Raw genomic sequence first — 24,623 nt, 5'->3', positions numbered from 1 at the left:
ATAGCTTCAGTTATCACCTGCAAACCATGATAATTAATTGCTATGAAATTCCTTGAGAATTTATTGTTGAGTACTGTGTCACAAATACTTACATGCAAATCCATGAACATTATCATTTATTTGTGTTTCATATCTAATATCTAAATCTAATACCTAATTTCAAAAATTCTAAAAATATATTAAGACATTCCATTGTAGAATAACCTGCATATCAGTTTAGAGTATGTAATTTATTTGCCTTTATTTTATGGAGCTGTCTTTACCTCTCTTTCTCTTCCCTCATATTTCCTAAATAAAAATACTTGGGGGTGGGTTGGAGGAGGGGCGGCCAAACAGGCTAGGAAGATGACTTAAAGGGCTATCATATTTCTTTTCATGGTAGAGCCCTAGATTAAAGCCCAAAATGGCCCCAAGCACTGCTGATAGTGGCCCCAAATGCAAAACAGCTTCAACAGAGATATATATTTTAAAACTTTGCAGCGAGAGAGAGTACACAGGAACCACGTACAGTCCCTTGTACACACAAGACACGGCTTTGCACAGAATCAACCCAGGTTTAATTCCAGCATTCCGTGTGATTCCCTGATCCCTCCAGAAGTGATCCCAGAGCACAGTCCCAGAAGTAAGCCCTGAGCACTGCTGGGTGTGGTTCAGAAACTAAAAATACTCAGGTTTGGGTTTGGGGCAATAGCTCAAGTAGTAGCGCACATGCCTGGCATGCTCAAGGCCCCGAGTTTGATCTTTGCAACTAGATGCCCTCCACCACATGCTAGCAACTGCTGGCACCTAGCATTGCTGTGGGCATGGCCGTGGTACTCTACCAGTGGATCCTACCTTCAGGGCCATGGGGGCTGGAGCGATAGCACAGGAAGTAGGGAGCTGAACCATTAAGCTCTCAGTGCTAGGTTGAGCATGACCAGACCCCTATGAAAAAATAAAACCTATGAAACTTACACTGTACAGAACATCTTAACATGTTAACATTTTTTGTCTTATTCAGATGTCCGGCTACTACTTAATAATGACAATCTCCTCAGGGAAGGGGCAGCGCAGTAAGTATCTTTCAAAATTCACTTATCTGTTCTAACTGGAAAGGTACATTAATAGTAAATTAGTACCCTGAAAGCTAAGTTTGAATATAGATCAAAATGGGACCGGAGCAGGGGCTGGAGCAATAGCACAGCGGGTAGGGCGTTTGCCTTGCACGTGGCCGACCCGGGATCGATTCCCAGCATCCCATATGGTCCCCTGAGCACCACCAGGGGTGATTCCTGAGTGCAGAGCCAGGAGTAACCCCTGTGCATTGCCAGGTGTGACCCAAAAAAAAAGCAAAAAAAAAAAAAATGGGACCGGAGCAATAGTACAGCGGGTAGGGCATTTGCCTTGCATGCAGCCGACCCAGGTTCAATCCCTAGCATCCCATATGGTCCCCCAAGCACTGCCAGGAGTAATTTCTGAGTGCAGAGCCAGGAGTAATCCTTGAACATCACCAGGTGTGACCCAAAAAGCCAAAAATAAATAAATAAAAGATAGATCAAAATGAAGCAGTTAGGGGGCAAAGAGATAGTACAGTGCATAAAACTCTGTCTTGCACATGGCTAACCAGGGTTTTATGGCCTGAACACAGTGTGGTCCCCAAAAAACAATAAATAAAATGGTTGCATCAGTTGTTGTTTTTTTTTTTTATTTGGGTCACACCTGGCGATGCACAGGGGTTACTCCTGGCTCTTCACTCAGGAATTACCCCTGGCGATGCTCAGGGGACCATATGGGATGCTGGGATTAGAACCCGGGTCGGCCGCGTACAAGGCAAACTCCCTACCTGCTGTGCTATCGCTCCAGCCCTGGTTGCATCAGTTTTAGTGCTTTTCAAAGAAAAAGTAATACCTGCAGAGTTATCATATGTTTAAAGTTATCATATGTGATGATTTTTTTTTAATTCTTTTATTGATTCACCATGTGGAAAGTTAGAAAGCTTTCAGGTTTAATGTGATGATATTTTTACCAGACTTTTTAGTTTTTATTTTTTCCCCCTTCAGTTTTTGAGCCATACCTAGTGGTTTACTTCTGGATCTGCGTTCAGGAATCACTCCTGGTGGAGCTTGGGGAACCATATGTGGTGTGGAAACTAAACCCAGGTCAGCTGTGTGCAGTGTAAATGCCCTGCTTACCCACTGTACTCTTTCTATCCCGATATTTTTAAGGCAGAATTTGATGTTGATTTTTAGGTTTTCTTTGATAGTTCTTTCATTTATGTTGAGTTTTTTAAAACCAGTTTGAGAGAGGCCAGACCGCTAGTACAGTGGGTAGGGCATTTGCCTTGCACACAGCCAACCCGGATTGGATTCCCCTGCATCCCACACGTTCCCCTAAGCACCACCTCACCCATCCCACTTAGTGAAAGAATCTCACATGAGTTCTGTCAGTAGATCCTGAACGCTTCTAATAATAAGGCACTCACCATCTCACAACAGTAAGTTTTTTGGTTTAGCACAGCAGGTAGGGCTTATACTCGGCCAACCCGGGTTCGATTCCTTCATCCCTCTCGGAGAGCTCAGCAAGCTACCAAGAGTATCCCGCCTGCACGGCAGAGCCTGGCAAGCTACCCGTGGCGTATTTGATATGCCAAAAACAGCAACAACAAATCTCATAATGGAGACGTTATTGATGCTTGCTCGAGCAAATCGATGACCAATGGGACAACAGTGCTACTACAGTGCTACCATTCTTAGTTTTGGGGTTTTTACTCCTAGCTCTATGCTCAGGGATCACTCCTGGCAGTGTTTGGGGATCTGGGTATCAAACCCACGTAAGCCATATGCAAGGCAAGCCCCTTGCCCACTGTGCTGTCTTCTCTAATCCCCCATTCTTGGTTTTGTCCTTCACAACTAACCAAAATAAATGAACTATGTGCTTTTCTTGACAAGATATTGCTGAAAGGGGGTCAAGAACATAATTTGGTTCTAAAGGTTATTGCATTCTACACCTATTGTCCCATTTTCAGTTATGATTGATATTAGAATTTGGTATGTATTTTAGATGCTTCAGTTGCTTTAATGGTATTGACACTAAAGCAGTCTATTTGTAAATATTCTAATTCATTTAGACTGCAGATTCTTTTCTTTTTTTTTTTCTTTTTGGGACATACCCGGTGATGCACAGGGGTTATTCCTGCCTGGCTCATGCACTCAGGAATTACTCCTGGCGGTGCTTGGGGGACCATATGGGATGCTGGGAATCGAACCCAGGTCGGCCTCATGCAAGGCAAACGCTCTACTCGCTGTGCTATTGCTCCAGCCCCCTAGACTGCAGATTTTTTTTTTTCTTTTTTGGGTCACACCCAGCGATGCTCAGGGGTTACTCCTGGTTTTGCACTCAAGAATTACTTCTGGCAGTGCTTGGGGGACCATATGGGATGCCGGGGGATCGAACCCGGGTTGGCCACGTGCAAGGCAAATGCCATACCCGCTGTGCTATCGCTCCGGCCCCTTTTTTTTTTTTTAATTTATTTATTAGTGAGTCACAGTGAGGGTACAGTTACAGATTTATACATTTTCGTGCTCATGTTTCCCTCATACAAAGTTAGAAAACCCATCCCTTCACCAGTGCCCATTCTCCACCACGAATAAACCCAACATCCCTCCACCGCCCCATCCCATCTTCCCCCCCTCCCCCCCCCGCCCCACTGTGGCAGGGTATTTTCTTTTGTTCTCTCTCTCTAATTAGGTGTTGTGGTTTGCAATAAAAGTGTTGAGTGGCCATTGTGTTCAGTCTCTGTAGACTGCAGATTCTTTTTTTTTTTTTTTTTGCTTTTTGGGTCACACCCAGCGATGCTCAGGGGTTACTCCTGGCTTTGCACTCGGGAATTACTCCTGGCGGTGCTCGGGGGACCATATGGGATGCCGGGGATCGAACCCGGGTCGGCCGAGTGCAAGGCAAACGCCCTACCCGCTGTGCTATCGCTCCGGCCCCTAGACTGCAGATTCTTGATAAACTTTCTTGTTTACAGAGAATTGTCTTAAGGCCAAATACTTTATTTTCATAGGGTTTAAGAATTTTGTTTTGTTCTATAAGGAGGTTATTCAGTTCTTTGGTGACATTCTTTAAATATTTTAGTATCCACTCTTCTTGTTACTGTTGCCATTTCTATAAAATGAAGAAGACCCGAATTGTTTAGGATTTAGCCATTTTCCTTTTTCCATCTGTGTTTTTGATTACCAAAGAGAAATAAGAAATTAATTATCTTTTGAACAGAGAATGATTTCATGAGACATTATTTTAAAAGTCACTGCCTGCTTTGCCAGGGGTCAGTGAGAAAGTTAGACAGCTCAGGGCTAAAGCAGTAGTATAGTGGTAGGGCGTTTGCCTTGTGTGTGGCTGATCCGGGTTCAATCCCCAGCATCCCATATGGTTCCCTGAGCACCACCAGGAATAATTCCTGAGTGTAGAGCCAGGAGTAATCCCTAAGCATCAAAGGTGTGACCCAGAAACAAACAACAAAAAAAGAAAGTAAGATACCTTTTAGAGTGTGTCCAGGATAAGTGGTGTGAACCCGAGAGGTTGTAGTGGGAAGTTGTCAGATTTGGGATATGCCCTCAAGGTTTAAACCTATTCACTGATAGTGAGAGAGACTGGAGAAGTACAGGGATTAAGGCTCTGACTCTGGTTCAATTCCCTGACATCACAGGGGCTCTTCAGCACAGCTGGAAGCAACCCCAAAACTAGGTCATCTAGTGTGACCCTCAAACTAAAAAAAATAAAAATTTAAGTTTTCTAAAAGTATGGGACTGGAGCGATAGCACAGCAGGTAGGGCATTTGCCTTGCACACAGCCAACCCGGGTTCAATTCCTCTGTCCCTCTCAGAGAACTCAGCAAGCTACCAAGAGTATCCCGCCCGCACAGCAGATCCTGGCTAGCTACTCGTGGCATATTAAATGTGTCAAAAACAGTAACAAGTCTCACAGTGGAGACGTTACTGGTGCCTGCTCGAGCAAATCGATGAGTAACGGGATGACAGTGCTATAGTGCTAAAAGTGTGAAACAATGGGGGGCTGGAGCAGTAGCACAGAGGAGGGCGTTTGCCTTGCATGTGGCCAACCTGGTTTCGATTCCCAGCATCCCATATGGTCCCCTGAACACTGCCAGGAGTAATCCTGAGTGCATGAGGCAGGAGTGACCCTGTGCAACGCCAGGTGTGACCCAGAAAGCAACAACAACAACAAAAAAAAACTGATTAATTGGGGGGGGGGGGTGCTTGAAGGGTTGGGAGGGAAACTAGGGACACTGGTGCTGGGAAATTACACTAGTGGAGGGATGGGTGTTAGAACATTGTGTGACTGAAACGCAATCGTGAACAATTTTGTGGTGTTCTATCTCACAATGATTCAAAAAAAGAGAATGAGTGATAGTACAGTGGATAGGGCACTAGTCTTACATGACTGGCCAGCCTGGGTTCTTCCCCCACCATCCTATGTTTCCCCAAGCCCTGCCAGGAATGTTCCCTGAGTGCAGAGCTCAGTCAGCTGCCCCGGCTGTTTCTGAGCATCAACATGGGGCGCAGAAACACAATGCTCAATTTACTTCCTATACCTTAAGCTTTAGGAAAACATTGTTTATTATCCATGGACATTGAATTATGATCTTTTTAAAAAGCCAGTATGTTTGAAACTCATTGTTAACTGGAGAATGTTGTTTGGTTTTGCTGGGCGGGGGGTGTTGTTTTGGGTCACACAAGCTATGTTCAGGGATTATTCTTGGCTCTGCACTTAGTGATCACTCCTGGTAAACTCTGGGTGCCAGGGATCAAACCCAGCTCCACCACACCTGGAAAATGCCCTACCCACTCTACTATCACTCCAGCCCTGGAGGAAATAGTTTTTGTTTTGAGTTTTGGGTTTTTGTTTTGGGGGCCACATCCAGCACTGCTCAGGAGTTATTCTTGGCTCTGCGCTCAGGAATTACTCCTGGCAGTGCTTGGAGGGACCATATGGGGTGCCAGAAATAGAACCCAGGTCAACTGTGTGCAGGGCAAGCGCCTTACCCAGGTACTATCTCTTCAACGTTTTAGAAGGAAATCCTTTATTAAAAATCAATACAGAAGGGCTGGAGCAATAGCATAGCGCGTAGGGCACTTGCCTTGCATGCGTCTGACCCTGGTTCAATTCCCAACATCCCATATGGTTCCCTGAGCACTGCCAGGGGTAATTCCTGAGTGCAGAGCCAGGAGTAATCTTTGTGCATCGCCAGGTGTGACCCAAAAAGGAAAAAAAAAAATCAGCACAAAGCCAGAGCAGTAGTATAGTGGGTAAGGTGCTTATCCTGCCTTACTGGGGTTCGATCCTGGCATCCTATATAGTACCCTGAGCACCACCGAATAATTCCTGAGTGCAGAGCCAAGAGTAATACCTGAGCCAGGTATGGCCCAAAAACAAGACAAATGGCCACAGTAACAAAAAGTTAGAGAATTAATTATAAACATTCAGAGAATTTTAAATATTTTTTACTTCATTTCTTACTTGGTTTCTTTTGAGAGCTCTAGGACAAGTTTAATACTCTGCTTAAAAATAGTGGTCTTGGGGGCACAAAGATAAGTACAGCAGGTAAGGCTCTAGCTTCCACTAGAAGTGATCCCTGACACAGAGCCAGTACTCTCCCCGAGTACAGCCAGTATGACCCAAAAACCCTTGCAGGGGTTGAGGGATTTCTCGGGCCAAAGAGATAGTGTGTGTTAAGGCTGTTGTTGGGGCGGAAGTTAGTCTAGCAGGTAGGGCACTTACCTTGCACATGGGCATAGAACCTTAGAATAGAGCCAAGAAAAAAAGCCCAGGTGTGACTGCCTCCACCCAGAAAAAGAAGATGAAAGAAAATACAGTTTTATAAACTAGTTCTGGATAAATGGTAGTTTTCATTTTATCCACGTATTTTGTTAGTCATGTCTTTCCCTCCCACACCATCAGGCCACACCTGATGGCACTCACAGGACCATCAAGTTACAAGGATCACACCTGATCAGCTTCATACAAGCATCTTAACCCTGTTAACCCTGTTAACTATCTTTCCTGCCCCTTTCTGTCTCTTTTTGAAAATTAAATTGTATACCTTAAACTCTACTCTGAGACTTTGGACTTGCTTAGCTAGCTCTCAGCTCATTCTCGACCTTTACCAAAACTTCACATTTGAATTTAGTGTACCCTAAGACTAGAGAGATAGGTCTATATGCTGAGTGCCTGCTTTGCATGGGGAAGATCTGGATTCCAACCCAAGTCTGGGAGGAGCCACCACCACCACTTGGGGCCAGGAAGCCCCCTGCTAAAAAATGGGAGTCTGGATGCTGCCCTATCTCAAGAGCCCAGCATAAGAAAAAAAACTTTTCCCAACTTGTGCTTCAGTTGCAGCCTCCTGAACTAAATGGTTCTTCTTAAATCACTAAAACTGTAGGCAGTCCACAATAATCAGATTGCTTAAGTGTTGGGAATTATCTAAATGAAAGTGCTGTTGGAGTTTTATACTGGAGGGAAAATTACAAATCATAGAGCACATCTGAAATCTCTGGAGAAGAGTTTCTTCAGAAAGCTAGAAAGTATTCTGATAACCCTAGTTGTCTGCAGAGAGCAGGGTGAAGCACCAGGGAGTGTTTTCACATTCTTCCACTATTATTTGAATGTTTCTTTGCTTATTGATATGGAACTATTTTCCTGTGCTTATTTATGCATAATTATTTTCTCTTCCTTTTAACTTTTAAAAAAACAGTGCATTTGCCCAATATAACATGGATCAGTTCACGCCTGTGAAGATAGAAGGATATGAAGATCAGGTAATAATTATTCTTATTAAATAGGCTATGCCTTGGGCTGGAGCGATAGCACAGCGGGTAGGGCATCTGCCTTGCACTCGGCCATCCTTGATTCGATTCCCAGCATCCTGAGTAATTCCTGAGCTAGGAGTAACACCTGTGCATCACCAGATGTGACCCAAAAAGAAAAAAAAAAAAACAGGTTTTGCCTCAATGGTAATAGAAATCCTGTAAACCAAAGCAGATATCTAAAGATAAGATAGCGAACAGGTGCTGACAGTGCTAGTATCTTCTTTGACAGAAAGAGAACTGCCTTTTATACGAACAATGAATGTAAGACTGGGGAGATAGCTTAAAGGTCTGGAGCAGTGCATGTGGGGGGCCCTGTGTTTGACCCTTGGCACCTGTATTCCCTGAGCACTGAGTTGAGACTAGCCCCTGCATATAACCAGGTGTGGTTCCAGTAAAAAATAAAATGGAATTGGGACCAGAGAGATAGTGCAGCAGACAAGGCGGTATTTTTTGTACCAAAAATAAAAATATAATAGTAATTCATAACAAGCAGTACAAAACAAACTATTTAGCATCTGCCTGTGGGGCAGGCTTGAGTGGTGGTGGGAAAATTCGAAATAATGGTGGTGGAAAAGTATAACGGTGGTGGGACTGGTGTTGAAATATTTATTGATTATTGTGAACAACTATGAAAATAAAATTTTAAAATGTTTTAAATAAAGCACTTCTTTATATAAGAGAAACCATAGGCAGAGTTGTTAATGAAGTGGAAACTCTAGTAGTGGGAGTTTCCTGTCTCTTTTGACACAGAAAGTGTGTTGCTTGGGCTTTGGAAAGATTGACTGGAAAGGAAGATGAGGGCAAACCTGGGGCAAGCAGACAAAGATGCACCGAGGGGCCCAGGATGGGCTAACATAGGATGTCTAGACACTTCCTCTAGTCTGAAGGAAACCCCAGCCATTCTTCCAGCGAAGAAAACAGACTCAGTCCTTAGGCCTTTAACTCATTCATTCATCCAACAAATATTTATAACTTATGTTCTCAGGCCTGGACTGGAGCGATATCACAGTGGGTAGAGCATTTGCCTTGCATGAGGCCGACCCAGGTTTGATTCCTCTGTCCCTCTTGGAGAGCCTGGCAAGCTACCAAGAGTATCGAGAGTATCCTGCCTGCACAGCAGAGCCTGGCAAGCTAACAGTGGTGTATTCAATATGCCAAAAACAGTAACAAGTCTCACAATGGAGACCTTACTGGTGCCTACTCGAACAAATCAATGACAGTGACAGTGATTAGTAAATATGAAAAGAAGTTTTCAATTTGGGTTTTTTGTTTGGTTTTTGAATCTGAATCATACCTGACTGTGCTTAGGACTTACTCCTGGTTCTGTGCTTATGGATCACCCTTAATGGGACTCAGGGAACCATATGGGGTGACAGGGATTGAACCCAGGTCATCTGCCTTCAAAGCAAGTACCCTTCCAGCTATATTATTTCTCCAGGCCTGACAGTTTCTGTCTCCAAATCTTCTTTCTGAAACTCAAATGATATATTTAATATAAATCAGACATTTCTGTTCAAATACATGAAGAACTCAAGTGTTCCCATTATTTCCATAATTATTAACGTATGTCCGGCCCTTACAGATTTGTGGGTCCTTAACAAATTCGTTGGTGTATAAACAACCAGCAAGTAAATGCAACGTGATGCAAAATTACAAATTTACAGAATTTATCCTAGGAAAGTGAGTGAATAAACATATATTTCCTTGGGGTTTTCCTGTACTACTGAAAGGTAGTACCATAAGTAGAGTACTTCCCCTGCACTCAGATGGCCCTAGTTTAATCCCTGGCACCTCATATGGTTCCCTGAGCACTGCCTGGATAAACACTTGAGCACAGAACCTAGAGTAATCCCTGACACTGCTGGTATTGCCCCCAAAACAAAATGCAAACACACATAAGAAAGATTATTTGATGCGAGCGTTGTTAGTGAAAAAAATGAAAGCAGTGCAAATATATTTGTTTATAAACCAAAATGCAATATAGTTATTGAAAATTGATATATTGACCTGAGAAGTTATTCATGATATGTTGAGGTAAAATTTAAAGCACCATTATTGAATCATGCACAGTGCTTGGGAGCAGAGCCAGTTCCTCTCTGGTTATGGGCAACCAGGCAGTGCCCATAATCTCTTCCCTTGCAGTGCCTTGCACACTATCTTTCAAGCCTTCTCCTTGGCCCTAATTTTATTTTACCAGAGGACAGGGGCCACAGGATCAGGGATTGGGCCATGCCTCGCAGTGCTTAAGGCTTAGTATAGCAGAGCTCTGGAGGTCATCAATGGACCATATGTGGTGCCAGGAATTGAACCCAGGTCAAGCTTCATGTAAGGCAAATGCCCAGCCTGTGATACTATCTTCCCGGTCCCTCATTTTATTATTTAAGAGGAAATATAAATCACAGATGTTTTAAATTAGGTTCATCTTAAATTCTTAGATGGTGTACCATTATTTTATATACCACCAAAAAAAAAGAACACTCAGGCTCTAACAAAACAAAAAATGTTCCAACGTGTAGATACATCCCATTTTATGAAATACAAAATCATGGCAAGAATGATACATCTTGAGATAGAAGAAGTAGTATAGAAAAAAAAATGAATGAAACATATACCAAACTATTAGGATTATAGAATTATTGGAATTTGTTTCATTTATTTTGGTTTATATTTTTGTTTACCGTAATTTTCTCAAAGATTGATTATAAGACAAAAAATACTGGAAATAGTATGTTCCTTACAGTTGATACTGTTTAATAATAATAATTGTGAGATAATGAGATCTGTGTTGATATATAGTTAAGTTGGTCAAGGACTGAGCAGAATTCCCTTGCATGTGACTTGTGCTGGATTTGGTCTCCAGCACGGACTGCACCCAAAATAGGGCCAGAGAGATAGTACATCAGGTAGGGTGCTTGCCTTGGACACAGCTAATCCAGATCCAATCCCTGGCACCTCATATGGTTCCCCGAGTACTGCCAGAGCCAGGAGTAATACCCTGAATATTACCCAACCCTCAGTACCCATCGCCCCCAAAATAAAACTAGTCAAAAGATAACATTTTGGGGCTGAAGTGATAACAAAGCGGGTAGGGTGTTTGCCTTGCACACGGCTGACCAAGGCTCAATTCCCAGCATCCCATATAGTCCCCCCAAGTACTGGCAGGAGTAATTCCTGGGTGCAGAGCCAGGAGTAACCCCTGAGAATTGCTGGGTGTGACCCAAAAAGGAAAAAGGGGGGGGAGAAATTGTATTTTTAATCATTGTAATAGTAGCAGCAGAAAGGCATTTCCCAAACACTAAAACAAAAATATTTCAATTATTAATGAGGATGCCAGAACTGTGAGTAAAAATTAAGTAAAAATAATAAATAGTTCACAGAACAAGAAATAGACATAACATTTTTTGGTTTTTGTGTATGATTTTTGGGTCACACCTAGTAGTGTTCAGGGGTTACTCCTGGCTCTGCACTCAGGAATTATTCCTGATGATGCTTGGAGGACTATATGGGATGCTGGGGATCAAACCCAGGTTGGTTGCGTGCAAGGACAATGCCCTACCCGCTGTACTACACTGTCGCTCCAGCCCTCACCCAGTGGAGTTGTGAGAGGTAATCACTCCTGACTCTGCTCAGGACCACGCAGTGCTGGACATTGAACCTGGGCCACCCATATGCAAAGCATACGCCCAGTCCTGTGAACTGTCTCAGCAGCCCACACTTTTCTTTCATTTGAATATGTTTTTGGTTTTCTGTTTGGCCCTACCACTCTGACTCACGTGCACTTTTGTGTTTTTTCACATATTTTATGAACAAAAAGAGATAACACTCATATTAAAAATGACAAAGGAGACAGATAGTATAGTGGGCCTTTGTTCTCAGCCACCCCAGGTTCCATCCCCTCCAGAAGCACATGGAACCAGGAGTATGCCCTGAGCATTGCTGGGTATGTACCTCCACCTCTCCTAAAGAGAAGTTTAAAATGCTGTGCATGTGATTTGTTTCAACTATGTCTAAACTGTATTATAGGTAATATAACTGGGGCCAAAAAATATATAGGCTATTGTTAGAATGGGGGAAATGCTGACAGTTTAGCGTAATTCAACTTGATGACACTGCAGACCAGCAGTTATAATCCAGGCAATAGACAGGTGGTTTCCAGCCTTTGAGCATCTGTATGCCAGTACTAAGACCACTGATTCAAAGTTGACTTACCCATATTTTATAAGGATAGTTTTGATTGCAAAGTATGAAAGACAAATTCAAATGCAAATTTAACTGTTTTCCTCAACTTTTTCTTTGCTTTGTAAAATGTTATGACTTTATTTTTCACACTAATATCTGTAATTATTCTTTGGAAGGTTTTAATTACAGAACATGGTGACCTGGGCAATAGCAGATTTTTAGATCCAAGAAACAAGATTTCCTTTAAGTTTGATCACTTACGGAAAGAAGCCAGTGACCCCCAGCCTGAGGACGTAGATGGTAGTCTGAAGTTGTGGAGAGAATCCTGTGACAGTGCTTTAAGGACCTATGTGAAAGATCACTATTCCAACGGCTTCTGTACTGTTAAGTATATGCCTGCTTCTTTATCACAGAGTGTTTTATATCTTGCATTTACCTTGTCTTTGGGGAATTTTGACAGCCAAAAAAGCATTTTGTTCTTAATCATTAACAGTCTTCCCTGCACTTCACTCCTTGAAAGAGGTCACTGTCACTGTCACTGTCGTCCATTGTTCGTCGATTTACTCGAGCGGGCACCAATAACATCTCTATTACACTTAGCCCTGAGATTTTAGCAGCCTCTCCTTACTCGTCTTTCCCAACGATTGAAGGCTTTTTCAGGATCAGGGCAATGAGACCTATCATTACTGTTTTTGGCATATTGAATACGCCACGGGTAGCTTGCCAGGCTCTGCTGTGCGGATGGGATACTCTTAGTAGCTTGCCGAGCTCTCCGAGAGGTATGTATATATCTTTTACTGTATTTGGGGTATGAATACGCCATGGGGAGCTTGCAAGGCTCTCGACCGTGCGGGCAATAGACTCTTGGTAGCTTGTCAGATTCTCCAAGAGTGAAAACAGGGCTATTAGATATTACACAGCGCCAGGGGCAGTTTGTAGGTGTGGCTGCCAAACTACTGGAAAATGGGGGGTCTGCGTAGAGAAGGCCCAGTCCCAATCCGAGCAGGCTTGGAGATCTCAGCCCTGGGTCCCGCACACCTCGATTCCTCTGCTGGTCCCTTCATGCGTGAGGCTCATCTGAACGTGTGCAGAGTGGCCTTGAGCATAGCTGTAGCTGGGTTCCAGAGGTCTTCAACATTGAAAGAGGTACAAATAGGGAAAAAAATGTTTAAATTCCATGGGAGCTGAAGCGATAGCACAGCGGGTAGGGCATTTGCCTTGCACGCGGCAGACCCAGGTTTGATTCCCAGCATCCCATATAATCCCCCGAGCACCGCCAGGAGTAATTCCTGAGTGCAGAGCCAGGAGTAAACCCTGTGCATAGCCGGGTGTAACCCAAAAAGCAAAAAAAAAGTTTAAATACCATAGAGCATGAGCTCAAAAGTGCATAGAGCACAAACATGTCAGTGTATGCTTGTCTTTAAGGTTTCCAGCTTAAACATGAGAAAAAAATAAAGCACTAGAACGATAGTGCAGCAGGTAAGCCACTTGCCTTGCACTTAGCCAACCAAAGTATGTTCCCCAGCACCCCATAAGGTTCCCCAAGGCTCCACCAGGAGCAATAAGACCTGAGCACTGTGGGTAATGCCCGCACACCAAGTAATTCCTAAGAGTTCTTTCTTGTAGGTACTTTTGGGCGCACTCACTACTATGCGAGGGGCTACACAGGCTAGGGGTTGGACCTCCGTCTCTGACCTGCAGAGCATGAACTCAGCCCATTGAGCCTTGTCCCCTACCAATGGGAAGTTATTTAAAAACCCCATCTACATAGTTTAGCTTTTTTCATTGAATAATCAAATATTTTTTAACGAAACACATCTTTTAAAAATTGGAGCACAGCAGGTAGGGAGTTTGCCTTGCACTCGGCCAACCCGGGTTTAATTCCTGGCATCCCATATGGTCCCCCGAGCACCGCCAAGAATAATTCCTGAGTTCATGAGCCAGGAGTGACCCCTGAGTATCGCAGGTGTGATGCAAAAAATAAAAAAATAAAAATTATATTTTGGGGACCAGAGAGAGAGAGTACAGCAGATAGGGTGCTTGCCTTGCATGTAAGCAACTGGGTTTGATCCCCACCATCCCCTATAGTCCTCTCAGCACTACCAGGAATAATTTCTAAATGCAGAGCCAAGAGTGGCCCCTGAGCACTACTGGGTGTGTTCCCAAAATTAAAAACGATACTTAATAAGGGTCACATAGGCAGTGCTGTGTATCCCAAGGCCACTCATGACAATGCTCAGCCCTTATGACAACCTGACAGTTTGATGCTCAGACCCAGTACTGCTCGGGGCATTGGAGCCACGCCTGGTGGTGCAAACCTGGTGATGTGGCTCTAGGGATTGAATACATTTATTTTGGGGGGATGCAAGCAAGACAAACACCCTACCCTCTGTGCTATCACTCCAGCCCCTGAACACATTTATTACTGAGCTATCTCACTGGCCGCCTAAAGAGTTTTTTTTAATTAAGGGTAATTTGGGTCAGAAAGATAGTACCAGGTTAAGGTGGTTGCCTTGTGTGTAGCTGACCCCAGTATCTTTTTTTTTTTAATTTTTTTTTATATTTTATTTATTTATTTATTGCTTTTGGGGTCACACCTGGCGATGCACAGGGGTTACTCCTGGCTCTGCACTCAGGAATTACCCCTGGCGGTGCTCAGGGGACCATATGGGATGCTGGGAATCGAACCCAGGTCAACCGCGTGCAAGGCAAACGCCCTACCCGCTGTGCTATTGCTCCAGCCCCTGACCCCAGCATCTTATAGGGTTTCTGAGCACCACTGTGTTTGGCTCATAAACAACAACCCCAAAAAAAGAAAGCAAAGTAATTTGACTTTTCTTTATTCTTTACTAAAAGTGAAAAATTTGGATTCAGCCAGAGAGCTAGCTCAGGGGTTAAGTTGCTTCCCTTGCATGTAGCCATCCCTAGTTTGATGCCATACTACCAGGAGTAAGCTCTGAACTTGACTACGTGTGACCCCAAAGTCCAATAAATTTTTTAAAATACAGCTCTTATAGCCTAGTTCTCCCTCTCAGAGAACCTGGCAAGGTATCGAGAGCATCCTGCACCCACAGTATAGAGCCTGGCAAGCTCTCCATGGCGTATTCGATAAGCCAGATACAGTAACAATGATGGGTCTCATTCCCCTCACCCCAAAAGAGCCTCCAGTGTGGCACCGCTGGGAAGGACGAGTGAAGAGAGGCTGCTAAAATCTCAGGGCTAGGTGCTGGAGCATTAGCACAGCAGGTAAGGTGTTTGCCCCGCACATAGCCAACCCGGGTTCGATTCCCAGCATCCCATATGGTCCCCTGAGCACGGCCAGGAGTAATTCCTGAGTGCGGAGGCAGGAGTGACCCCTGAGCATCGCTGGGTGTGACCCAAAAAGCAAAAATAAAATAAAATCTCAGGGCTAGGACAAATGGAGTCGTTATTGGCGCCCGCTCGCACAAATTGATGATCAGCGGGGTGACAGTGACACAGTGATACAGCTCCATCATGATTTCTACTTTAAAACTGTAGCATACTAATTAGAAAAGTGTAGAATATTTTAAATATGTAATGATGAGTTAAAATGGCAGTACAGAATACTGGTTAAGCACACTTTTGGGCAAGATGTAGCTCAGTGGTAAAGCACTGCCATTTATGTGTGAGACACTGTTTTTTCTAAAATTAAGAGAAAAAAAATACATTTTGAAGCCATACTTATTTGTTGAAATCCTAGCCCTTCCACTAAATTAGGTGTGTGATTTGTAATTACTTAATATTTTTTGTCATTTTTTTTGCCTTCGTTTTTTTCATTTGTAAAATGGAATTAGTTCTTACAGAATTTTCATGAGGAATAAATGAGTTCATAAAGTATATAAAATGCTTGGAATATACCTAAGCACAGAGTATATAATGTACCCTACGTGAATGCTAATATATCAATATGTACATTTGTTTTTTAGAAGTTGTATCTTGTTTAGGACTTACGTGTCAGGATCTTCTGTTTTGTTTCTTCTTTTTCCATATCTTTATAAATGTTGGCATTTCTGATTTTTGTATTCTCTTTAAAATTCAGTTTATTCAGGGACTGGAAAGATAGTATAGGGGGTAGGGCACTAGCCTTGTACACAGCCAATCCCAGTTCCATCCCTGGCATCTCATATATTCCTGAGTCTCACCAGGAGTGATTTCTGAATGCAGAGCCAGGATTAAGCCCTGAGTACCTCTGGGGTGGACCAAAAACAAAACACACAAAAAAGTTTATTTAATTTAGGTAAAGTAGCATGAAATGTGGTATCAGAAAAGCAGTATATTCTGTCATGACTTAGTTTCTGACAGAACTTGGGAAAGAAGTCATAAATAAAAGATAGCAGTGTGTTTCAACAGATTTAACTGAACAAAGGAACCTATACATGTATCATTTGTGAGTTGTAAAACATGATGGTTGGGAGGATTTGGGCTTTCACTGTTCTGTGTACCCCATGTTAAGGATCAGTGTTTATTACTGCTAGGTTGACATTTCCAGTCAAATTTCCCACTGTGTTAATTATATTATCTTTCTTGTTGCGTATGTAAATACTCTGGTTCCTCCTATCTTTTGACCTTCTCTAGCAATATATTGCTAACTTTTGACTGTTCCTTCACTTCCTGAAAACCCTACTACCTACCCTCACTTATTACTTAGATTAATTCCATGACCTCTTAACCAGTATCCAGCTTTTCTTCTGTATTACTCTGTACCTCCCCAGAACAGTATTTCTGGTTATATTCTTTTGGTCTCTGCATTGCCTGTAGAATAAAACCTATTCTTAACTTCGTGACCGAACTCTACATGTCCTATCTCTGTCATCCTTTATTGCCTCCTCTGGTCCATATGCTCTATCCTATTAGAATTAATTAGCACTCACTAAGTAATAAGCCTTCAGTTTTCTGCCCCTGAACCATTCTCATCTTTATTATACGAAAAAAGGCCTTTTGTAAGTGGTACTGTGCTTCCATCTTACGTGGCCACAGGTGACCCTTTTTTTCATTGTAGCACCACTTCCACTAGAACATGTTCTGCTTTGTGTTCATATCCCATGAGCAATTGTAAATTCATTCTGTCTGGGTTATCTCCTTAAGGATTTAACACTGCATTTTTATTCACTGTCTGGAGTGTTCTTTCAGAACCTAACTTTTTTTTTTTTTTAACAATAGGTTTATGCTAAAACTATAGATGGGCAACAGACCATTATTGCATGCATTGAAAGCCACCAGTTTCAGCCTAAAAATTTCTGGTAAGAAAGTACATGTTCTCTTCTGTTTGTATCTAACATATTGGAAAGAAACCAGAGTAACTGTTAGATTTCTGGATTAAAAACTAGAGACTTGGTTTCTAATTGAACTAGGTTGGAATAAATTATTAGGCTTAAAGATTTCAGTTCCCCTTCTGTAAATGGAGGGATGTACATGTGACCATTTAGATTACTTCCCATTATAAGATTTAAAAATCTAGATACATCCGTCAGTTTCTGACTAGATTTCTTCCTTTCCTCGCAGACACTGGTCTTACAAGTATAGTGGTGAATGTTCCTAAAACTTGGTGGACTTAGTTAAAAATGTGGCAAGCATCAGCCCCACAAAGTCTCACAAAGAGCAAGATTCCTCTGTATGCCTAGGGAAAGCGGCATTAAGACAGGAAAATGGGTTTGGAGCAATAATACAGCAGGCAGGGTGCTTGCCCTGCAAGCACGTGGCCTACCTGGGATTTCATACCCTGTTACCCAGTGTGGTCCCCCAACACCTCCAGGAGAGATCCCTGAGTATAGAGCATGGAGTTAAACCCTGAGCAGCTCCCAAATGTATCCCCCCGAAAAAAATTTTTTTTCAAGTAACACAACAGGAAGAACTTGCCATGAATAGAATAGATGTGGTTTTTAATTCTAAGGAAAAACAAAAGTCAGGTAATTTGGAAAACATGTTATGGACACTAAAAATAGCATTTCTTTTCCTCTTTCCCCATGGCTCTGCTTCAGTTGTTAATTGCATCTTGTGGGGGGTTTTTTGCAGTTCTGCATTGTTGTGTATCTGTTTTCATAGGAATGGTCGTTGGAGATCAGAGTGGAAGTTCACCATCGCCCCACCTACAGCTCAAGTGGTGGGAGTACTTAAAATACAGGTGAGATCTCAGTATCTTAGTGGACCATTTTAAAACATCAATGTTTTTTTATTCAGACCTACCCAATTTCTACTCAAGGTCTGGAAGCCACACCCAGAGATACTCAGCCAACTGGGCCAGATGATTCAGAGCTCAGGCTCAGTGGTGCTGGGGACCACAAAGGTGACTCCAGTGATGCTCAAAAGCCAGTAGGACCATACCTGATGGTACTCAGGGTCCTCCAGAGCTACCTATTAGGAGTTCACGCAATTCTGAGTGTCAGACCAATTCAATACATGCAAGGCATGTGCTCCTGACCTCTGGTTAATCTCCCCAGCCCAAATATCACATCCTGTAATAAACATGCTATTGATATCTCTTATATTAGAAATAAAACTCAGCTATGTGTAGATGCAAAGGGATTTTGGTATTCCTGAACTAGAAACAAGAAACGGGCTAGAAAGAGTCCAGCAGCTAGGGAAGGCACTTGCCTTGCATGCAGCCAATCCAGGTTCGATCCCTGGTACCTCATATGATCCCCCAAGCCCCGCCAGGAGTGATCCATGAGCACAAGGCCAGGAGTAAGCCCTGAGCACTGCCAGGTGTGTCCCAAAACAAAAAAGCAAGCAAACAAACAAACAAAAAAACAGAAACCTTTATTCTGGGGAAGTGTCTTAAGTATTGCTGAAATACAATGGTCAGTTCAGGGTTGCTCAGGGATAGTCATCTGGAGTGTACAATGTTTAATAGAGGCGTCCCCAGCAGTGCTTCAGTCCCTGGGCCCACTACAGGTATGGCCTGACATTTCAGACCTGAAGGTCCACAGCCCTGCAGTGTCCTGCACAGCCCTTCAGGATCCCACCAGGATCACTCCTGCTGGGCTGGGCTGGGCTAGGCTATACAGTTCTGGAACTCCAAATCAGGACGCATGCATGCAGTGCACATACTCAGACTCTTTAACTACTTCCCCAGTTCTTTCTCCTTTTTGTTCATTTGTTGGGGGGGATGGGAGCATGGAGGACAACTCTCCAACATTGTACCCAGACCCTGACAGCCCTTTGAACTATCTTATCCTTCCCTTGCTTAATCTAACTTATTTACAATAATGACAGATGGGGCAGGTGGGGGATTGATACTAAACATCACTGTCACTGTCATCCCGTTGCTCATAGATTTGTTCGAGCTGGCACCAGTAACGGCTCTCATTATGAGACTTATTGTTACTGTTTTTGGCATATCCAATACGCCACAGGTAGCTTGCCAGGCTCTGCCATGCAAGCGCAATACCCTCGGTAGCTTGCCAGGCTCTCTGAGAGGGGCGGAGGAATCAAACACAGGTCGGACGCTTGAAAGGCGAACACCCTACCACTGTGCTATCACTCCAGCCCCATACTAAACATCATGGTTTTTAATACTGTAGTGAATGGGTTTCATGCATACATTGTTCCCACACCACACCCTTTATCAGAGAGCCCTGCCTTCCCCCATGATGGATGATTCTTTTGTTTGTTTGGGGTTTGGGGTTTTTTTGTTTTCATTTTTGTTTTTTTGCATTTTGGATCACACCCAGCTATGCACAGAAATTACTCCTGGTGGTGCTCAGGGGACCATATGGGATGCTGGGATTTGAACCCAGGTCAGCCACGTGCAAGGCAAACGCCCTACCCGCTGTGCTGTTGCTCCAGCCCTGGATGATTTTTTAATCATATAAATTTTAAGAAGGAGAAACTAAAGAGAATGACCAAGAGTCATGTTAAGTAATAAAATAACCCAGCAGAGCAAGTTTCTAATGCTGGTGATGGGACTGAGAGGTAAATACCTATCTGGATTGAAATCTTTGCGTTGGGTGAGTGATGGGGATGGCTGGACCACCTCCCGTGGTGCTAGGACTTGTCGTGGCTCTGTTCTCAGGGATCACTGTTAGCAGGGCTCAGCACCACAAGGGGCTCCAGGGATCAAAACTGGATTCTATCATAAAGATAGTACAGCAGGTAGGGCACTTGCTAACCTTGTACTCAGCTGACACAGGTTTGATCCCCAGCACCCCATCTAGTTCCCCAAGCCCACCAGAAGTGATCCCAGGACTAAACTCTAAACACAGCCTGGTGTAGCTCACAACATAAAACAAAAATGCCTGGAAAAACTGTTTATTCAAAGTGAAGGTCGGGGTTGGCCTAGGTGTGGTTTGTGCTCTGAGCATAGGTTTCTGTATGAACTACACATAAACCTGGTCAATTTTCTCACACAGGTTCACTATTATGAAGATGGGAATGTTCAGTTAGTTAGTCATAAAGATGTACAAGATTCAGTTACTGTTTCGGTGAGTATGGAATATTCAGTCTTTCAATTATATTTTTATATATTTTTCCTTGAAAAATTAGTTTTGGTGGCCAGCAAGATTATAAGGAGTTAAGGCATTTGTTTCTTATATGATTGACCCTGGTTTGATCATTGGAACTACATATAATCCCCTGAGAGTAACATCTGAGTACCCCCAGATATAGCCCAAAAAAATAGTTTTGATGCTAGCCTGTAGAAAATCAGTTTGCTGGGGCTGGAGTGATAGCATAGCGGGTAGGGCGTTTGCCTTGCACTCGGCCGACCCGGGTTCAAATCCCAGCATCCCATATGGTCCCCTGAGCACCGCCAGGAGTAATTCCTGAGTGCAGAGCCAGGAGTAACCCCTGTGCATCGCCAGGTGTGACCCAAAAACCAAAAAAAAAAAAGAAAGAAAATCAGTTTGCTTTCAGTACTTTTGATTATGTACTGTCTCTACATCTTACCCTTTTATTCTCTCTTACTTAATGATGACTGAAAGAATTTAATTTTAGAGCTGGGAGATAGTACAGCAGACGGGGTGCTTACCTTGCACATGGTCAACCCAGGTAACATCCCCGCACTGTGTGGTCCCCCAACACTCCACCCCTAGGAGTGGTCACTGAGTGCTATGCCAGGAATAAGCCTTCAGGTAACCTGAAGGAGTGAGAGGTTCAACTCCTTTCATACTGGAATCCTATAAGGTAACATGTGATTAGTAACTTGACATCATAATTTAAGCAAGTGGGGAGGATATGTGACTGAGGAGAATGTTTATATCGTAAACCAGAGATATTTTCAAGTTTAAAAAAAAAATAGCTTTCTTCTACCTGGGATCAAACTCAGCCCCTGACACATTCAAGACATGTGCTCCACTGCTGCAAAAAATTCTAGCCCACAGTCATAAAAATGTCAGGATATTTTCATGATGTCTTTCAGCAGTAGTCAGTTTGATTGGAAAGAACATGAAGTATTTTTGGCTAAGATCTAGATTCAGGTTCCATATTTTCATTCAAAAAGAGGAGCACTTTTGGCCAGAGAGGTGATAAAGCAGGGGAGGTGCTTGCCTCACATGCGGTAAGCCCAGGTTTGACCCATGGAGCCCCCCTAAGCCCCAACAGGAGTGATTCCTGAGCGCAGAGCCAGGAGTGAGCCCTGAGCACTATGGGTGTGACCCCAAAAGAGGAAGGGAGAAAAGAAGGGAAGGGAGGAGGGGACAGAATAGGGTAGGTTCGATTGAGTCACTTAAGAGAATTTCTTTTTTTTCTCATCTGCATAACAGATAGACCTATTTCATAGGGTGTTTTGAGAATCAAATAAGGTCATTTGCAGGCCTTATTCTGTGGCCTGGGCTCTTGCTCTGCATACAGGAAGCATGGTTTTATCCCCCAGCAGAGCTGGGAATCGTCTCTAAGCACTACCTGCTATGGCCCAAATCTTTAAAAAAGTGAAGGAAGAGGGGGTGATCTTCTGGAAACACTTAATAAAAATTGCTATAGAAGTGTTAATTAAGATAGATTTGCTTTACAGAGTCCTCATTTATACATTTAAAAATTTTTTTTTTCAAATTCTTATTTTCCCTAATCTTTTCTTCCATTAGAATGAAGTCCAAACTGCCAAGGAATTTATTAAAATCATAGAGCATGCAGAAAATGAGTATCAGGTAAGACAGTTTGGAACTAACTTTTCTAGATGTGTAGTACTTTATTACTTTTGTCTTACCAACATGTCTTAAAACTTCTCTGCTGCCTTTTAATATAAACAATTATATTACTTGGTGTTAAGTGTGGATACTCCGCAGACCTTGCCACTTGCCATTCTGCTAACCTCCTTCTAATGCCAAAACAAAGATTGGAAGGAATGATAGCCCTAGCTTTAAAAAATAATTTGGGTGGGTCTTTTTTTTTTTTTAATTGAAGCATTGTGATTTACAAAATTATTCATGGTTTTTCTGTCTTACAATGTTTCAAGGCCAATCTCTTCTCCACCATTGTCCCCAGTTCCTTCCTACCCTCAAGCTTGCATCTTATTTGCCACCCCTCTAGGCACTGTGCTTTCCAGTATTGTCACTGATAGGGTTTCATGCATAACACTTTACAAGCTTCCAGCATAAAATGGGTGATGGCCTTAACCACCACAGAGATTATAAAGGAGCTAGCTCAGAATATTACAGCCTGACTGCCCTTATGGGCCTCGAGCATTTCTTTGACCACAGAATTACTTTGCCCTTCACAACTTTCCTGTTGCAGTTCTTCCAGCTTATCTTCCATTGTCTGTTGCAGACAGCAATTAGTGAGAACTACCAAACAATGTCAGATACCACGTTCAAGGCCTTGCGCAGGCAGCTTCCTGTCACCCGAACCAAGATCGACTGGAACAAGATCCTCAGCTACAAGATTGGGAAGGAAATGCAGAATGCTTAAAAGGCTGAATGCAGGGCTCTTCATTATATGGAAAGAAAGGATTCAACATGTGATCATTCGATATATAAGTGATTTATAAACAAGAGTGATATTTTGCTAGGGCTTTCAAAGTTAACAGGTTTTCTAGTCTCAAGGAGTACTGTTGAACCTATAGAGCATTGTCTTTATTTCTTTTGTGTTCTTTTTGCCTTGTAATTTTCTTTTTCATTATATCTACTTGTAATTTTTTTTTAATTTTGCCACATTTAATGATGGAAACATTGATCTATCCTGGAGTCATTCTATTTAGGAAATTTTCCTATCCATAAAGTCCTATTACTGATGTAGACAGGTCATTTGGTCAGTACTTTTCTACCTTTATTCTTCAGAGCACTTCTGGTACTTCAGTGGTCTTTACTGACCCACCAGCAGCTGGGAGCTATGCAACCAACTATGGCTGAATGGAAGACGTTTCCCCCTGACTGCTTTGATCATTTATAACATCTCAACTGTAGCTTTCAAAAGTTTGGATTAGGGCTTTTTAAGTCCTTTTGGGGTGGGGCGAAGGAAGTTTCTGTACATTCCATAATAACCAGCTTCTCTGAGAAATTTGTTTTTAAATCCAAAGACTTGAGCCATATTCCCCTGCCCATAAATGTGTTTGCTTTTTTTTCCTTACCTTGTCTTCTTCCCTCTAGTACTATTATAATTATAGACATCTGCATTTACAGAAGAGTTTTTAATCCATTTTTTAATATTCAAGAACTCTGACATACTAGGGATGTAGTAGAGTATAAAACTTGAAAAATGCAGATGTTGAAGGAAAAGTAGATATTGATATTTTGTGCTTTAAAATATTGGCAGGATTGTATAAGCAAGTGAATCAAACACAAACAAAAACTGAAAATGAACCAAAGTGGAAAGGGTAACTTCCAGGCAGTATCTTTCTATTGTAACCAATTATTTCAGGGAATATTGGTGATCTGTTTTAAATAGGTTGTAAAACTTGTTCTAAATTACTCTTCCTCAGTCCTGCCTGCCAAATGTAACTGTGATGTAGCAGCCCTTCAGTGGCAGGGTTTGTATAATCTCAGAATGCACAGGTGACCTAGATGTGATATGACAGCTGGTAATGGTGGACTCATTTACATTGTTTACACTTCTATGACCAGGCCTTAAGGAAGGTCAGTTTTTTCAAAACCAAGTAGTGTCTTCCTTTCTCCAAATACATGTCCAAAAAAAGAGTGTTCGTGCTTCAGCTTTTTTTTTTTTTTTTGCTGAGTAATACATTCAAGCAAGAGTTCATTTCTGAGTGACCCACTGAGCTGTATAAGCATTTTTATTTCAAATAAACTATATTTGTATTATTTGTCATTCATACTATCCATTCTTACCACACTATCCTCTGTATCAGGTAGTCCATTAGAAATATACCTGTTTTGTTCTTAAATGGTCTGAGTCTCTCCTTTTTGAACCCTCTGTTCCTGGTGAGTGTATGGGAGGAGCCCCTGAAGGGGAGAGAGCCAGGAGCAGGCCAGCTGTGACCTTTACTGTGAAGTGTGTGCAGGGATCTGGACTCTCCTGCAAGGTATGCATATTAAATTTATGACCCGAGGCCTGAGCGCTCTGCCCCAACTGAATCCCTAGCACCACCTGCCTCTTCTAATGACAGTCGGGTAAGGTCCTCAGTACTCCCTAGTGTGAGAGTCTCTCCAGCCAGAGCCACTGGGAGGGGCTCCT

At 42.7% G+C, this 24,623-nt stretch overlaps 1 protein-coding gene across 1 annotated transcript in view; it reads left to right on the top strand.

Moving 5' to 3' along the window:
• The window catches only part of CAPZA1 (capping actin protein of muscle Z-line subunit alpha 1), a 47,169-nt gene extending 22,836 nt beyond the window's left edge, over positions 1–24,333 (top strand). Inside the window, exons 3-10 of the mRNA XM_004616265.2 lie at positions 1,001–1,052; positions 7,751–7,814; positions 12,221–12,427; positions 17,226–17,305; positions 18,108–18,186; positions 20,414–20,485; positions 22,082–22,144; positions 22,764–24,333. Of these exons, the coding sequence (XP_004616322.1) occupies positions 1,001–1,052; positions 7,751–7,814; positions 12,221–12,427; positions 17,226–17,305; positions 18,108–18,186; positions 20,414–20,485; positions 22,082–22,144; positions 22,764–22,904 (758 nt within the window). The 3' untranslated portion in view covers positions 22,905–24,333. The remainder of the gene's footprint in view (positions 1–1,000; positions 1,053–7,750; positions 7,815–12,220; positions 12,428–17,225; positions 17,306–18,107; positions 18,187–20,413; positions 20,486–22,081; positions 22,145–22,763) is intronic.
• Positions 24,334–24,623: the final 290 nt, after the last annotated feature.

This window comes from Sorex araneus, chromosome 5, assembly GCF_027595985.1.
Source record: "Sorex araneus isolate mSorAra2 chromosome 5, mSorAra2.pri, whole genome shotgun sequence".
NCBI lineage: Eukaryota > Metazoa > Chordata > Mammalia > Eulipotyphla > Soricidae > Sorex > Sorex araneus.
Note: the sequence above shows the minus strand (reverse complement) of the source record. Positions and strands in the feature narration are given on the sequence as shown.